The sequence below is a fragment of the Micromesistius poutassou genome (assembly GCF_964030765.1).
Source record: "Micromesistius poutassou genome assembly, chromosome: 21".
Lineage (NCBI taxonomy): Eukaryota > Metazoa > Chordata > Actinopteri > Gadiformes > Gadidae > Micromesistius > Micromesistius poutassou.
Genome location: NC_140291.1, coordinates 1,584,904 through 1,601,287, shown reverse-complemented (window position 1 = coordinate 1,601,287; position 16,384 = coordinate 1,584,904). Strand labels below are relative to the sequence as shown.

The window sequence follows — 16,384 nt, the reverse complement described above, 5'->3', positions numbered from 1 at the left end:
CAGTCCGAAACGCTCAAAGGTCCCCGTGCCAAGGTTCCGACTGATCGACAGTGTACCAACCGAACCGATGGTTTGGATAAATACGATTATTATTTTTTTCGTAAAAACTTAAAGATATATTTTATATTTTTGTTAACATTTTGTTTCGTATTTTGAGCTGGATATAAGGACGCAACTAAAGTAAATGCCAAACCGGACCATACCGGAACTGCACTTTACCCTTTCAAAATAAAATACGGATAAAATAATGGTTTCACGGTCACCTGTAAATTAAAGTTAAAACAATTATAAAACAAATAATGGATTGAATATTACAACGAAAATTATGTTTTAATTTATTTTAATTAGTGGGGAAATTTCAATTACTAAGACGCTCTCCTTCTTAATATATCTTATAGTATTTAATACACTGCTGTAACAATGCAATTTCTTTCATCATTAAAGTACTGCATCTACTTTTTAGATATACTGCACTATCACATCCTCTGTACATTTTCAGAAAAAGCTGGAGAATATATGTGCAAGACTCATAAGGATCCATTTATTATCACAAAGCAGTTGTGTTTACCATAAAACCTTTATTTGTGGTTGCATCTACATGCAGAACCTCTGCTATGATGACAAACAAAAAAACTAAAAGTAATATGGAATGATCTGCAATGAAAACCGGTGGCAGCGCCCTGGATGGTGGTCCTATGTAACAGCAGTGTTGATAGGATGTTCATCTCAAGGTGCTTCTTGGAGACATTTAAGATATTTGTCACCTGGACAATTCTTCAGACAGTATATTTTAACTTGAAGGTAGAATTCAGCAGTATTTATGAATACATGTCACTAAATAAGTTACTTGTTTCCAACATCTAAAAAGAGTAATGTGAATGTGAGTGGGCCAATGAAATATTACAGGTGAATTATGGCACCAGTCTTTTGTATTCAAATGAGAATTAAAAAATAACTTCATTTACAGCAGTGAACACTTTGGGGCATATTTTAGATATTTTTTTCGGACTGAACAGAAGGCTTTTATTGTCTTTCCTAAAATACAACCTGGTGAAGGTATCCAAAACATCAACGGCAATTTTATTGAGAAAACCAATCTTTGGAATTGCAGGCAAAGCCCTTACCGCAGTCTATACCGGAATCAACAGCAAAGTTTAATTTTCAACCAATGGAAAAAAACGTGTGACGTCCCCAGCAACCAAATTGTGTGACATGCACGAAGGGGAACTCTGGAGAAGGCATCTTTTAAGACACAGGAATGTAATCAGGGCCGTGAACAATTTAAATGAAAACATATCCACCATTAAACCATGGGGACGCAACAAAACCCTCTCCCTACCCCGACGATTCAGAAAAAAAAGCACATTTATTCAGATTGCAAAAGACAGCCAAGAGTCAATACCATCCTCCCACCACTTGTCCGCTGTTGTTACACGGTGCAGAACCAAGGAACATTCACCAAGGAGCCCAACAGAAGTTCAGCTCTCGAGTCAATTCCTAAAGCCTTTTTCCAATGTAGAAAACGCTTTGCTTTTTTTTTTTTTTCCTCTTTCCTTTTACACAGAGCAGAATAAAAATAATAATAATTATAATGATAGAAAGAAAAAAAAAAAAGGTAAAGGCAAGATGCATAAAACAGAAACCCAAAGGCCAATGAGCGGCCCGATGCAGATCCGAACCCGTCTTCTGTGTTTTCCTGCGGACTGTTAGTCGGAACGAGGAGACGCGATTTGCAGACACTCAGCGGCTCCCTTTCGCTCTCTGTCTCAGGCATCTTACCCCAGGCAGGGGGGGGGGGGGGGGATGGGACGATGGGAGGGGAGGGTGCGGGGGGGCAGTGGGGAGGGGGAGTGTGTGTTGGGAGGGTGGGTGGGTGGCGCACGGGGGCGGGCAAGTGGTGTCCTGTGCCAACCCTCTCCCCCCCTCCCTGTGTTCACCCTTTCTTTGAGTCTGCCAAAAACACACACTCTCTCTCGGTCTCTCCCTCTGGCGCTTACGCAGGCAGACTCAGCTTCTTGCCCTTCAGGACTGTAACAAGAAAGAGAGGAGGCGATGTTAGTCACAAACACGGACACAGTGGGATTACGACCCCCCCCCGGTGAGTCAAGTCAAAGACAGTGCGGGGATATTGACGTGTCGGGGGGGGGGGGAGAAAGATCAGCAGACATCCATCGAATAGATTGCAAACCGGTGTAGGTCAGCAGGTTTCGAAGCATTGTTAATCCTGGCTTATCAAACAAAGTGTGTCCAAAAACCAATCATTGACGACAAACTATACGACCCTCCGAGGAGACACATCGACTCTGGCTTCGGGGTCAAAGGGCGCCGGCGCCACCACCGCTGCCGTTACACGAGCGCAAGACGTAGTGAACCGTGGCGGCGGCGGGGAACTCACCTTTCGTTACATACAAGTAGAAGAAGTCACAGTAGAGGATGGTCTGCACCACGCCCGCCACGATGGCGATCATGTCGAAGAAGCCCTCGAAGTAGAAGCGCCAGATCCAGTTGATGAGGTAGAGGGCCCGGTAGAGGCCCAGGAAGAACAGGTAGTGGGTGGTGATGGTCTCGGCCTCGCCCGTCTTGCTGATCATGAAGAGCTGGGGCAGGATGGCCACCGACTCCAGGTAGATGGAGAACGTCCACAGGATCTGGATCCGGGGAGGATGGAGGGCAGACTTGGTGAAATACGGGTGTCTCCGCATTGACCGGCGACTGAATTTCATTGATGTTTTATATTGATGACGGCGCATCGCCCGTCGACGGCTGCGTAAAACACTTTTTTCCAAAAGATTCACTATATAACATTAAAGTGTAAATGAACCCACTGTTTCAGATAGAATTAGAACACTATGAGATTTCAAGAAAAGCCTGTTTTGGGCTGAGAGTTCCAGGAAGGAGAGGGACTGTTACGACCCCACGGCAGCTTTGTGATACTCACTTAGTACCGTTGTGTATGAGCAACGTGATAAGCGATGTGACATATGAAACGCGCCACACACACCGTGGCGTCATACTTCAAGTGTCCCGAGAGCTCTCACTCAAGACGCCTAACCCTTATTACAGGTTTGTGATTGGTCGGATCATCAGCGGCTACCGTGCCTTTAATAACCGTTATGAGAGACCCTCAAGTCCACGAGACGTCTCCCACAAGAACACCGTCCTCACCTCCAGGGGAGAGAAGTCGTGGTTGACGAGGAAGGCCAGGCCTCCGATGGGGACCACCAGGAACTCCACCCTGAACGTGTCGTGGTTCCCGTCATACGTGGCCTTGAACTTGGCGTAGATCAGGTAGACTGTGGCGTACGCACATCCGATGTAGATGAACTGGAATGGAAGGGATTGAGATGCAAGCGGCGTAAGTGACCCAACTGACTTCTCGTGTGGATACAGGGCTCTCCTGTGATTAATACAGCGATATAGTTTTATGGAGGTTTGTATGAGAGAGCGTCAAAAAAAAAAAGAGACACCCATAATAGTTTATCGCACTATTCCTGTTTTGGGGAGAAAGACTGGGATATTGGCAATAATTCCCAAGCATATCTAAGTATTCACACAAACTTTACTGCATAGCTACTACCCCATCTACACCAAAGTCATCACTGTGACCGATTTCTCTTTGCATGAATTAATCCCGAATGGGTTTTCCAGATCGTATTGTTTGGTTCTTTGGTTAACAAGGGCGGGATCCTTTGGCCGAGACAGTATTTGAACTACAGTGTTTGTCAAGTGCTTTGACTCCAGGCCATCAAAGGACAGGTAGAGGGTGTGAGGAAGAAGATCTTTCTTTGGAAAGGAATCAACAACCAATAGCAATGTGGCCGGGGAGGAAATAGAGATGATTATGGATACAGACTGGCATGTTAGCCAAACCTTCTGGTCGTGCAGACAGCAGGAAATAACAACTTTTAGGCAATCTGATCATTGTGGGTTTGTTATTTTCGTGTCATTGGTTCTGCTGTGTTTCTATTAGGGATGCACGTTAACTTTTTTTTTTAACCGATACAGATAACGATAACTTTCAGCTCCTAAAGGCCGATACAGATAACACACACGCATATAAATATATATGATCATGACCTAAGATTTTAGAGAGTTTTTTTAGAGGTTTAGGGGGGCAGACTTGCAAGGGGCGGGATATGACGTAGGGTCCACAACGGCCCCTGTCACTCAGGTGTGTTTTGGTCTGACCGCAGCAACAGAGGCAGAATAGGCAGAACTTATCATCATCTTAAATGTTGCTGCAGCAACATTAATTAATTAATTACCCTATAATGTTCAGCTAACTGTTGTCAATAATAAGTGTTACGAGAGTTAGCGCACGTGTGTGCGCGCGAGAATGGCAGTGTGTGTGTGAGTGAACGAGCGAGGAGAGCGAGTATGTCAATTTTGCGGGGAATCTGTTTGGAGAGTCTGCATGTAATCAATGAAAATACTGATATTTGCCGCCGGTGTATCAATAAGGTATCGCAAGAGGAAGCAATACAAAACATTTCTGGATTGACATTTTACACCGCCCCTGGTGTGCGTGAGGATGTGTGTTTGCATACCTTCATGGACGTGTTGTAGAGGGAAATGAACGAGGTGAGCAGATCCAGGTAGCGTGTGGTGAACACCAAGGCAAACAGGATTTGACTCTTCCCAGAAATACCTGTTCAGAGACAGAAGGAAGTGGGACATGGCAGAATCATCAAGCATCAACACAGAAGAACAACAACCTCTATTGACTCTGTATATGCAGTTGCTTTCCTTATGGTGTCTTTTTTGAAGTGGCACACGGACCAAGTAATGACAGAAGCCTTGAGGCTTCATGATGGACCAGGCCACTATAGCATCTCTAGCATTAGTACCAACTTGCACAGAATCAAAAATTTCTAAACATGAAAACATGAAGGCACATTGTGAAATTGCAGTAACAGAGTGTGACACTGTGTACATGTAACATTTAAATTAGACAATTCCCTTTATGTAGATGAAGCAGGTGAAATTGAGTGCATTTGAGTAACTTCATTGATATCTTTGTTTGTAGGCATGTACTGAAATCCCATTGGCCTTCTGAAACCTATAGACTTTAGCCTATGAAACACACAGACAGACTGAATACAAGTTATCTAAAACTCTGCCCTGTTTTATCTCTGTTATCACGAGCAGTGTGGTTCGCAACCACCCTGGAAAGGCCGGTGTGTGCCTTGAGGAAAGGTGAGGTGTGTCATGAAATGCGTTGTCATTAAATACATATTCCTGGCAAGTTACAGCAACGATATTAGTGAGCCAATATAACAGGTCTCGGAAGCACCTACTGTTTACAATGCAATTACTAGCGATGACCTCATTATAGATTCCACGTAATACAAGTTCATTTATTTGCTTTGGATGTGTACATTTTGTGCATTTTTCATAATCTTTCCCTACAACTTGAGGATTGTTTGCTTGTTATTACTTGTAGGGCTAAGAAGAACCTGGCCCCATAAAAAGCACGAGTTTCCTACAAACACGCTTTCATAAAGCAGGATATGCTTCCACTGCTGGTCAGAATCAGTCCCTGCTAGTGGGCATGAAGTGCAGGATGCTGCGCTGCCCATGACCCCTACAGAACACAGAAAAACACAGCCAACAACTAACCTACATCATATCCTCCAAAAACGGAATGGAATGCATGACGTATGTTGCAATTATCAATTAAGTTGTAGCCCTAGTCGGTAGTACTTTAATATAGCTGGCCCTCCCTGCCACGTCAGAGGCTCCAGCTGGTGAACCGTAAGGATGGATCAACCAGGACATAAGTGCCCTCTCTCAGTGCTCCCCTGGTTCTGGATGTCAGGGGTCCCCATGCACCCATGTACCCTGAGTAGTGACTGTGTGTGTGTGTGTGCCCAGTTGGGACCCGGGGCCTCCCCGCCGAGCTGTCTCCGCCACGGAGACCTCTAAACACACGCCGTCAGACTGCAGCGGTACGGAGGGGTGCTGGGTGCTGGGTGCAGGGACGGGCTTTGGCCGTCGCCTCCGGGCCATGTCATGCAATACGCGTTGCAGCACAGACACATTTTCAGTTATCGTTTCAATGACACGTCTTGGCAAAGACTGTGTTTACCAGCGGCAGGCTGGACGTGCACAGGCTAACCAGTGCTAGCTGTCGTTAGCCTCTCCGTGCACCCCGAGTTACAACGTGGACTCGGGAGAGCTGACGGGCCATCCGCGATCACCACGACGGCCTGTCCTTCGCCGACCGTACTGTGTTCTCCGCCTGCAGATGACACGGCTACTCACCGGCACAAGACCTGGTTTTCCATATCTTCAGCAGCAGGATGATGATGGCCGCTAAATGGGAGAGATCCCCGGTCAGCCTGAAGATGTTCATGTTTCTGCAAGACGCACGGTCCTCCGCTTCCTTCTACAGTCGACCCCCTTTTGAGTCTCCCTGAACACTGCGGGTGAGGTGGCCTCCGACGGACACGCTTGATGTCCCGTTTGGGGTGATATCTGGAGCGGTAATGGTCTATTCTGGGGTTAAGGTTTGGAAAATGGCGTGTTGATGCGCGACGTGGCCTGGAGACGTGGCCAACGAGGGAACCAACCAGCGCAAGCCGGGAGCGCATGAGGTCCGCCCATAAAGGGAGAGACAGTCATCACCAAAATAGTCGGAGCTCCGTGGCTCGATGTTTGATTCAAGTAGAAGTTCATGATTTGAAATTAAAATGAGGCAATTGTAAATCTTTCTTCTTTTTTTTTAACGATTGAATGTCATTTCACTTTGTGTGTGTGAAAGCAATGGAGTGAAACCGGATTTAGTGCAATACAAAGCATGTTTAATATGGCACATGACTATTGCACATTTGTGTAATGGCACGTTATGCACATTGTTGGCTTGGAATCTGCCTAATATTGCTTTTATTGTCACTATCAAGTAAGCATTTTTTTGCAGAACGTAAATGTACCCGACAAATTAAAACCCTGTAACACCCAATACACATTCATCCTTTGCATTCTGCACTGGAATGTATTGGTCATATAGTTTACACAATATGTCAACTAAATGATAAACTACTCTCCATTGATAATACAGTATACACATTCAAATATTGTGAACCATACCACAACCGTACCACAAGACACTTTTACAAAATAATTCCATATCACAGTGATATGTCTTAAAATATAGCCATTCTCGCACTCATCCTATAACCTAGTACTGTATATTTTGTGGCAAACTGCCATTCAGATATATTATTTTGATTGAAAATGAAGAGGTGTCGATGGCTGGTAAATGTAGGCGCTACCTGAGCTGTAAACCGGATGTTGTTCCAGACTAAAAGCTATGAATACACTGTAACTGTACACCTATTATTTTTGGCCGAAAACACTTAAATTGGCAGCAACTGAAAACCCACAATAAAACACCCGCCTGTCATCTTGAGCCCCCGTCGGTAAACAAGCGGACCGTTCTTCAGTGCTTTCCCGAGGCCTTTAGGACAAACACGGCGTCGTCGAGCACGTAGTAATCCTTGTACATGTCCCCCTCACAGAGGTACGGCAGGCGGGTCACCGCCTCCACCTCCAGCCCCGCCTCCCGGAACACGTCATTGGACATGCTGGTCACTTGCTCCTCCCACGTTTTGCCCTTCACCTGCAGGCGTTCTTTGGGACGTTGCCATCGCCCTCCTTGGGTAAAGACAAAAAAAAGTTTTTTTTATTACAGATATGACCTGGTCCTGTCACGATTTAGCTCAGGTGTGAGTGTGATTAGCCATTACAAGCTGTATGAAATCGGCCTTTTCTTGTGTTTTAGTGACCTCACAAGTGGCAGTGTCCACCTAGATGAATGATGGATAGCTAAGAACGTTTGCTACAGTCCACTGGGTAGACTGGTAGGCTGATATATCCAGCACACATATCAGCGGACACCCCCAACCCCCCCCCCCCCCCCCCCCCCCCCCCTTGTGATGTCACTAAAACATGGTGGCTCACACCTGGTGGCATAACATCACCCCCTTTAAACTAAATCCTTCCTCCTGGTTCCACCGGATTTCCCCACACACACCTATCTCCACGTAGGGCTGGAAGGGCAGCACCAAAGCCAGGATGACTCTGCCCGTTCCAGGCACCAGGGAGCGCTGCATCCCCTTGAGGAGATCCAGAGGAGTCTCACAGCGGTCCAGCAGGTTCAGGCAGCTGATCAGGTCGTACTGGAAACCCGTCCGCTCCCACTCCTCCACGGCCAGCACCCTGACGACGACAGGCAGTGAGAGAGACAGAGAGACAAAAGAGACAAAAGAGACAGAGAGAGAGATAAGCACGAATGCACAGACAGCTTAAGGAGTGGCTGTAATGTACCCCAATGTAAACATTCGTGTTAATCCATGCACAATATCAACTGTGAACGATAAGTCCCTGGCTATAGTGTGCCCCTCCTTCTTTAAAATGTACATTTAGGGCATTTTAAGGCATTTTTATCCAAAGAAACTTAAAATGGTTATTAAACACATTCACACACCAACGGCGGAGTCGACCACGCAAGAAGACAGCCAGCTCGTCAGGAGGAGTCCGGGTGAGGTGTCTCGCTCAGGGGACACCTCGACCCCCCGAGTGGCATGAGTGCCACGCCACAGGAAGCACACCTACTTGTAATTCCTCCTCTGGAGGTGCCACTTCATGGGGGGCGACACCTCTGTGGCGTACACCTCTCGGAAGTGCGCGCCCATCACCTCGGTTACTCCCCCGTCTCCGGCGCCCAGGTCCAGCAGCCGGTCGGCGCGCCACTCGGGGGAGATGCGCAGCAGCCGGCGGAACTGATCGGGGGAGAACACGAACATGGAGCCCCGGCTCAGCAGCCTGAGCGAGGGGGAAGAAGGGTGAGGGGAGGAAGGGTGAGGCGTGGAGGCACACGAGGAGGGGCCAGACTTAGGGGGGTTTTCCAGCCTTGGGGTCGGGACCTCACTCAACAAAATGCAGCCACAAGAGAGGTTGGGAACCACTGGGCTAGAACCAATGTAAATAAGGATGTATATCCAGGATGTATTACGTTTACATTAAGGGCATTGAGCAGACGCTTTAATCCAGAGCGACCGACCAAAAGTACATTCGTCAGAAGAAGAAGGAGAAACAACAATATATATATATCGCTGTCGGTACAGCGACACGTTCATAGGAATGATTATTCTCGGCGTTATTGGCTGACCCGTTGATGGAGGTGCGAGACACCACGGGGCTGAGCACGGTGGACATGAACGAGTGGTACAGCTGGGTGAACAGCCAGCCCGACTTGTCGACGCTGTGCTTGAGGAAGGCCTGGGTGTCAGAGTCCAGGTGGCTCTGGACGAACAGCGGTCGCACAGCGTCCCCCAGCAGGTCGGTCGAGCACTGGTACCACTGGAGACGGAGAGAGAGAGACGGAGGCTCAAAATGAACGTCCTATGAAGAGCTATGGCTGGAATTAAGGCAACGACATAAGACACGGCAGTGCAACATCATCATCATCTTTTTTTTCCGATTTCTGGAACATCACGTTACCTCTTGCGTTTCAAGTCCGGCTTCCTCCATGTCGCTCACCATGTTGGTGAGCATGGACCGTGCCAGGGGGCTCCTCACATACTTCCCCGTCCACATCCTCCGCATGCACAGTAAAAACGCAATGTAGCCCACCACCCAGGCTACAAAAAGTAACGTCTTCAGCTGTAGATGACACATACGGACAACGGTTCAGCGGGACGGGCAAGCCAGTCCGTCGCAGCGGATGGACAGCAGCAGCGGAGGTCACACGGCCAGATTAAGTAAAGAGGTTAGAAGACCCCGGCCGGGCCGCCGGCCGATCGATATTTATAAAGCCACCCAATAGTAAGCGAACACGTAAATGCATAACCCCAGCGGCATCCTTTTGAAACACGAAACGGACCAACCTGCGAGGGTGCGGTGGGTGTATCAGGGGATCCCCTTTTGTGTGGCTAATTTAGATCTGTAGAGCAAACTGTGCAGTGTGTTTGCACAGGAGGCATCAGGGGGACCCAGCCCATTGAGTCAACTTCTGACTGCAGCAGCGCCTGCTACTGTCTGTGTGTTTCCGCCCGGTGTCTCCGCTAAATGTGTCCGCCGGCGGAACCGCTGGAGTTATTTCCTGGTGTTGAGAGCTACCGTGGTGCTGTCTTTATTATTCACCGAGAACAAGAACTTGGACTTTGATTAAAAAGAGATGCAACCGACATCCCTAAACCAAGGTTAACTACATTCTCCTTGAATTATGTGTTTGGACGTTGTTGTTTTTATTTGTGACTTACTGACTTAAGCCTCGAGCATGGCCCTGATGATCCCACCTTTACTTCTATATTTTCGCGTGCTTTAATATTTCAAAAGAACAGGCATTAATACCTGATGTTACTTGATGTTCTTCTTTTTTTTTTCAGACCCCCCACTGCCCTGTCTGCGTGCGCTGGTGCCCCCACTCAGGCTGGTCTCAGCAGCCATCTGGCGCACTGTGCAGCACAGGGTGGTGTCCGCCTATGGGCTTCTGGACCATGTCATCACAGAGATAGCTGAAATCGTCCCCGGACTTCTTAATTGCAGGCAGAGGTGTTTGCTGTGTTTTAACTTTCAAGCACAGGTGATGAATAAAACAATTCTGGTTTTACTGTTTCCAATGTACTGAACTCTTCTGTGCCCTGCTTATTTGGTTCAAACGCTTTCTTAAAAATCCTGGTTTCTTCTGCCAATAGCTCGTACTTGATTTGTGCCGTCCGGGTCAAACCATCGACTTGAACACACTTCAGCCACACTTGGAAAGAATGCAGAAGCTCAGTTCGTTGTTGAGCAAAGAGGTAGGTTTTAGACGTATTGTTCATAAGCACCGGGGCAAATGGGTTGTTGTGTCTGCTGTCATACAATCTGTGTCTCACAGGTAAACAACTCAGCGGAGGGAATGAGTGGACCAAGCATGCTTATTATTCTTATTCAAAGACTGATAACGGACCCAGGTAGCAGGCAAAACTTTTACCAGGTAAGTGGTGTGTTGGCCCAAATGAGATTACACAATTTGAAAACATTTCTCATACCTTGTTTGTGTTGAAAACTATTTAAAAATCGAATTGACCACCGCCAACCGACTGCCCCGATTTCAGGATGTTTTCCCCCAGAAATATGGGCCAGAATATTACAAAGCTGTGGAGTTGCTTGTGATGAAATTCCTTGTGGCGCTTGAGAGATTACTAGTGGTGCCGAATCTTCAACAGGTAACGTAAAAAACAAGGCATTGTCATCTGAGGTTACAAAGACGCCTCATTTTAAGATCCTATCTATCTGGACCACAATATAAGGTCTGGGCAATGTCAGTCTACACTGATTATGCTCTGCTATGAAATAGTGATGGATTTCATGAGTATTTCCTTGAGTCAGTTCGCGTCGGTCAGTTCGCCGAGAAGAATCTTTCAGAATCGTTTGTTCGTTTGTTCGTTCAGTCACGTTTCCAGTACAAAGTCTATAGTGGTGAATCATGGAATGCACGGTCCTCAGCTCCTCGTTCTCAAACGATCGTGCAAATGATCAACACAACACAGTAGTTCAAGGCAAAAACATAGCTGCAACTTCATGATTATGTCTACTTTTAGACAACACAACGGTGGCTAATGTGTATATACACCTTGAGCAGAGCCATAATCACTCTGTTCTACAGCCTACAAGCCAAGAACGAGTGACTGACTGAACGAGAAGTCAGCTGCGACTCTTACAACTTGCTATGCATTTTGCATTGCGGTCTCCCATTGGCTAAAATTTGACGAGAGTGTCCTAGACTCAACAGACAACAGCATACGATTGGCTGGCCCTCGTCTCAGTCTCTCTTCACCACTCTCCTAACTTAACAGTGAACACAGTGACTAGTCTACTCTGTGGGAGAACAAACGACAGAGACACACAAGGGAGAAGTGAAACATGACTGATTGAACTGATTCGGTTCGCAAACGACCCATCACTACTATGAAATGGACTGGAACGCAATCTGTCTACCCGTGGAAGAGGAAAGCCCACATCGTTATTTATTGACATTGCACATTTTAGAGCTGCATTATCTAATCTTTTCACTGAGGCAATTATTTTTGTTTAGACCAAAATGATTTAGCGTAAAAAAAACCTCATCCATAGTTTGATTGATTTCTGTGTTGGTCTGATTGTACTTTGTGGACACTGCCAGCAATCAAATGTGGTCTCAGTTGTGATTAAATCCCCTAATTGACTGAAATTATGTTTTGTTTCTCCTGACCAGGTGGCCAATATGCTGGGCAGTGCTCCATCTGTTCTTGCTGAATGTATTGCATTTCCACTCCCCCAAGAGCTCAAATCCCTCTTGGAACACCAAAAAGACTGCATTCATCCCAGCAATATTGGTAACACTGCATATATCATATTATTATGTATCGTAAATAGTGTGTTACATGGAGCTGATGATGATGATGGTTGAATTTGGATTGACTTCCCTCCGATATGCCAAACTTTGCCTCTCTGTCTCTATGTCACTAAAGTGGTCCGTTACTTTTGAGTGTGCTACTTGGAATAGACTTGCTAAGATGGCGACGGGGATCACCCCATGGGACGGTGCAGATGGAAAGGGTGCAACTTCTTTTGCTTTCAGCAATTGGAGTGCGGCCAACGTAGCGCTCTCCAAATGGTGGGAGGAATAGATGGAATTCCTTAAGACTGAATCCAACCAGACTTCTGTCAGAGCCATCAGTCACTCATATCGTTAATAGCGTTTTTTCCTATTTCCAAAAATCCAGTCAACATCTCGACATTTGCCATGTGTTTATGTCTTTGCTGAGCTGTTTCTGTTTCTGATATTCCAGATGTTCTGCACACGGGAGACAGTGTTTGCACGGCTCCGTCTCCCCACTCCATGGAGACAATCCTCATGGAGGAGGAGACTCTTTTAAAAGCAAATATGTTGGATGATTACGTGGCCCCATCGAGCAGTGGACAGACCGTTGACATGGCAACTGCAGAAAATGCCAGGATGGGATATGACACGAAAGACGAAATGAGTGCAGGAGACGGGGTTACGATTCAGCCCATTGTGGTTAAAGTGTATAGTCTAGAGGATATTGCTTGCATACAGCAGATGGTGCCTTCACGCAGCCTCCGTGTTGTTCTGGATCCTCGCGCTGTGGAGTTACATTTGGGACGTAATATTAAAGAGCCGGAAGATGAGAAGGTTAAACTCTGTGTGAGAACGGATGGGGATTCCACAAGTGAGGGACAGAGCTCCGCCTGTGTTAAGATGGAACCAGAAATTACAATGATTACCATGAAAAGTACCCCGGCAAATGAACACCTAAAAAGCACATGCATGTCAAATGTGGCACCTGCATCGACAATGGCCAATGAGGTGACACCAGTGCTGCTAGATCTCGACATGGCACAGTGTTTCAGGAGGAAGCGAAATGACACAGTTCTCAACATGACACAGTATTTCAAGAAGAAGGGAACAAAAGCTAGCAAGACATGTCAGATCTGCGGCAAAACTCTCAGCCGCTTGTCACATATGCGCAGACATGAGATGACACACATCAGGGAGCGGCCATTCCAGTGCCCTCAGTGTGAGAAATCCTTTCAATGCCCATACAACCTGAAGCGACACATTTGTCACGGCGCTGGACTCCGACCAGGAGTGGCAACACCAGAGGACAAAACTGCCAAAAGCCTAAGCCCCAATAACCTAAGCCACGGTTGTGCAAGCATAGCTCAGCTCCCTCAGACTGCAATTCATCCAGGTGGCATCTGTCAGAGTGCTCTCCAAGGTACCCAAAGTCTGAGGAGCCATGAAGAGGTGTGTCCAATAACTTGTCAAGAGTGGTCTTCACCTGGAGAGGACATTCCTTCTGCTGCCGTGCAAGAAAACACCCAGCCAAATCAAGCAGTCCCCGGGGACAGAACAGTTATGGAAAGAATGGAATCAACACTGCGACAAGGGAGCGACACGTTTGAGGAGGACAAATGCCAAGTGAAACTAGAGCAAACCTGCCAGGCATCAGAACCCGCTGTTAAAGGCAGCGAGGCCATACTTGATATGCTTAATGAATCAGCTTCGTTGGAAGGTAACTTTTGCACAAACAAAGCGCAAGCGCTGACCAAAGACATGGAGGCGAAAGAAACAAACTCTACACCCTGTGGTGCTGCGGTGAAGGAAACCCCCAAAAGAGCACCCCTAAAGACTAAGTCTCCCTTAGTCTGTCCAAACTGCAAGGTAAAGTTTAGGTCCAAATGTTCAATGAAGAAGCACTTGGTGACGAAATGCAAAGTTAAGAAAATGACATCAGCGGAGGCAGACGCTGCTATTCCGGGGTACAAGACCTCGAAGGAGAATACGGGCAGGAAATCCAAAACGGCTTCGGCTTCTCATTGTGCCGAGTGCGACATCTCGTTCCCGGATGCAACGAGACTTGTGGCGCACAATGAAATCCACAAGCCCCGCCGTTGCACAATGTGCGGCGAAACTTTCAACGGCTTTGTGGAGGTAAACCAGCACTACGCCGACGCTCATCAGTTCCACGGCCCGTTCCCTTGCGCGTCCTGCAATCGGGCTTTCCCGTGCCTGAAGGCTCTGATCAGCCACGAGACGGTTCACACGGGCGACCGCCCCTTCAAGTGCTCCAAGTGCCCCAAGCTGTTCCGAAGCACCGGCACGCTGAAGAGACACGAGTCGATGCATACGCGGGAGAGGGCCTTTCCGTGCAAGGAGTGCGCAAAGAGTTTCCGATCGGCGTCGGAGCTGAAACTGCACGGTCGCTATCACACAGGAGAAAGGCCGTTCAAGTGTCGGGAGTGCGGGAAGGGGTTTGTCCAGGCCTACTACCTCACCGTTCACATGAGGAGGCACTCGGGGGAGACGTATTGGTGTCCGTCCTGCGATAAGAGTTACAAGAGGGCCGAGACTCTGAAGAAACACCTCCTGACCCACATAGGGGAGAAACCGCATGAATGTTCCCACTGTGAAATGGCCTTTAGCCGACCCGAGCTACTGAAAGCGCACATGCGGAAGTTTCATTTGACCATGTTGGAATCAGGCTGGAGACCCGTCGTCATATAGTTTGAGAAAGAGACGAAAAATTTTGATTGAAAAAGAGACTCACAAAAGAGCTCTTCATTTATTTAAATAAAACAATATTACAATCATTTTTTTATAGGTTTTCAGCAAATCCACACCCAAAAGTTTATATGTTAAATGCAAAGGCACATGTATGATGTTTGCGTCTTCATTGATCCTCATGTTAATTCTTGTTAGTTGGTTTGGTTTAAGTTATTATATCCGCACACATGACAGTACGTCACTTCAACGGCCGTGTAAACATGATGCTACGTACATGCATGGTGAGCTGAGCCTTTAATTACCCAAAGGCAGTGGAGCAGGCGATGGCCCACTTCACATAACCCGCAATTAAACGTGAAAGTGCGGTAGTCCTTTGCGGTCATGACTTGCGGTCAAGGTTTTATAATTGCTTTTGATTGAAAAGTCCGGGGGTCTTTAAACGGGGAGCAGGAGAAGCTTCATTAAGGCGGAAATAAAAAATATATGACACGGAACATGAATTGAAATGAAAGGATAATTTATGCTTTAATTATAGAATATGCTGGACTCTGTAATTAAAAATGTGCCTGGCGGTTACAGTTTATCTGCCATATTAGGCCTACAAAAAGTGTAATTAGGCTACCAAATAAATTATCTCACGTTGTAATGTATTTAGTCACAAATAATAAATTAATATATTCAATTTTACTGCTCTGCCCTTATTTGCCCATATTTTGCTTACACGTAATTCAGGACGGCAATAAATATCGCCTTTAGGAGCAATAGGTGGGTCTATCCACTAGAGGTCACTGCTATCAAACATTTGATCCTGCTCCCGACTGTTTGAGGACATTGAACTGCCAAAATGCTTTTTATTAAAACTCAGTCAAAACTAGCAATGCGTCATTTATAACTTTGTTAAATGTTTACTATTTGTTGTTGGTATGTGTGTGAGTGCCAACTGTTTCGTTTTCCAGGGGTAACCCCAATGGTCTACAGTGTTGTGCATGAACTAGTTCAAAAGAACAAGTTCATTTTTCTATGAACTTTGAACTGAACGTAACATATTTTTAACTAAAGAACTTGAACTTGAACTAGTTCAGATTTTGTGACGTTATGAATTGATGCTTAGGTCCAGATGACATGTTTATTAAATAGAGTTACTGCCTTAGTTGTGATGAATGAAACAGGTGTACAAATAATATCCACAACAATTTGAGATTGTAGTGATGGGCAGCAGGTAATGGAGAGGATTCATTTTAAAAGATAAGCACAGAATATTCACTCCAACAGTTTTTCTTCAGTTTCTAAAAAAAACTTAATGAACTGAACATGAACTAGTTCAAA

The 16,384-nt window shown here is 46.4% G+C and overlaps 3 protein-coding genes across 3 annotated transcripts; 1 reads left to right on the top strand and 2 right to left on the bottom strand.

The window, feature by feature from the left end:
- Positions 1-558: 558 nt before the first annotated feature.
- kdelr2b (KDEL endoplasmic reticulum protein retention receptor 2b) lies at positions 559-6,567 on the bottom strand. Its single transcript, XM_084485233.1, has 5 exons — positions 6,265-6,567; positions 4,548-4,648; positions 3,166-3,324; positions 2,396-2,648; positions 559-2,028 (listed from the first exon to the last, which is right to left on the bottom strand). Exons 1-5 carry the CDS (start codon positions 6,353-6,355, stop codon positions 1,994-1,996), a joined length of 639 nt encoding a protein of 212 aa, XP_084341359.1. The 5' UTR covers positions 6,356-6,567; the 3' UTR covers positions 559-1,993.
- Positions 6,568-6,781: 214 nt separating this feature from the next.
- On the bottom strand, positions 6,782-9,772 carry mettl9 (methyltransferase 9, His-X-His N1-histidine). Its single transcript, XM_084485825.1, has 5 exons — positions 9,505-9,772; positions 9,173-9,363; positions 8,617-8,826; positions 8,036-8,220; positions 6,782-7,656 (listed from the first exon to the last, which is right to left on the bottom strand). Exons 1-5 carry the CDS (start codon positions 9,679-9,681, stop codon positions 7,442-7,444), a joined length of 978 nt encoding a protein of 325 aa, XP_084341951.1. The 5' UTR covers positions 9,682-9,772; the 3' UTR covers positions 6,782-7,441.
- A 66-nt stretch (positions 9,773-9,838) lies between these two features.
- On the top strand, positions 9,839-15,867 carry LOC311367020 (uncharacterized protein). Its single transcript, XM_084485824.1, has 7 exons — positions 9,839-10,205; positions 10,392-10,588; positions 10,701-10,802; positions 10,883-10,981; positions 11,103-11,213; positions 12,242-12,362; positions 12,819-15,867. Exons 1-7 carry the CDS (start codon positions 10,181-10,183, stop codon positions 15,056-15,058), a joined length of 2,895 nt encoding a protein of 964 aa, XP_084341950.1. The 5' UTR covers positions 9,839-10,180; the 3' UTR covers positions 15,059-15,867.
- Positions 15,868-16,384: the final 517 nt, after the last annotated feature.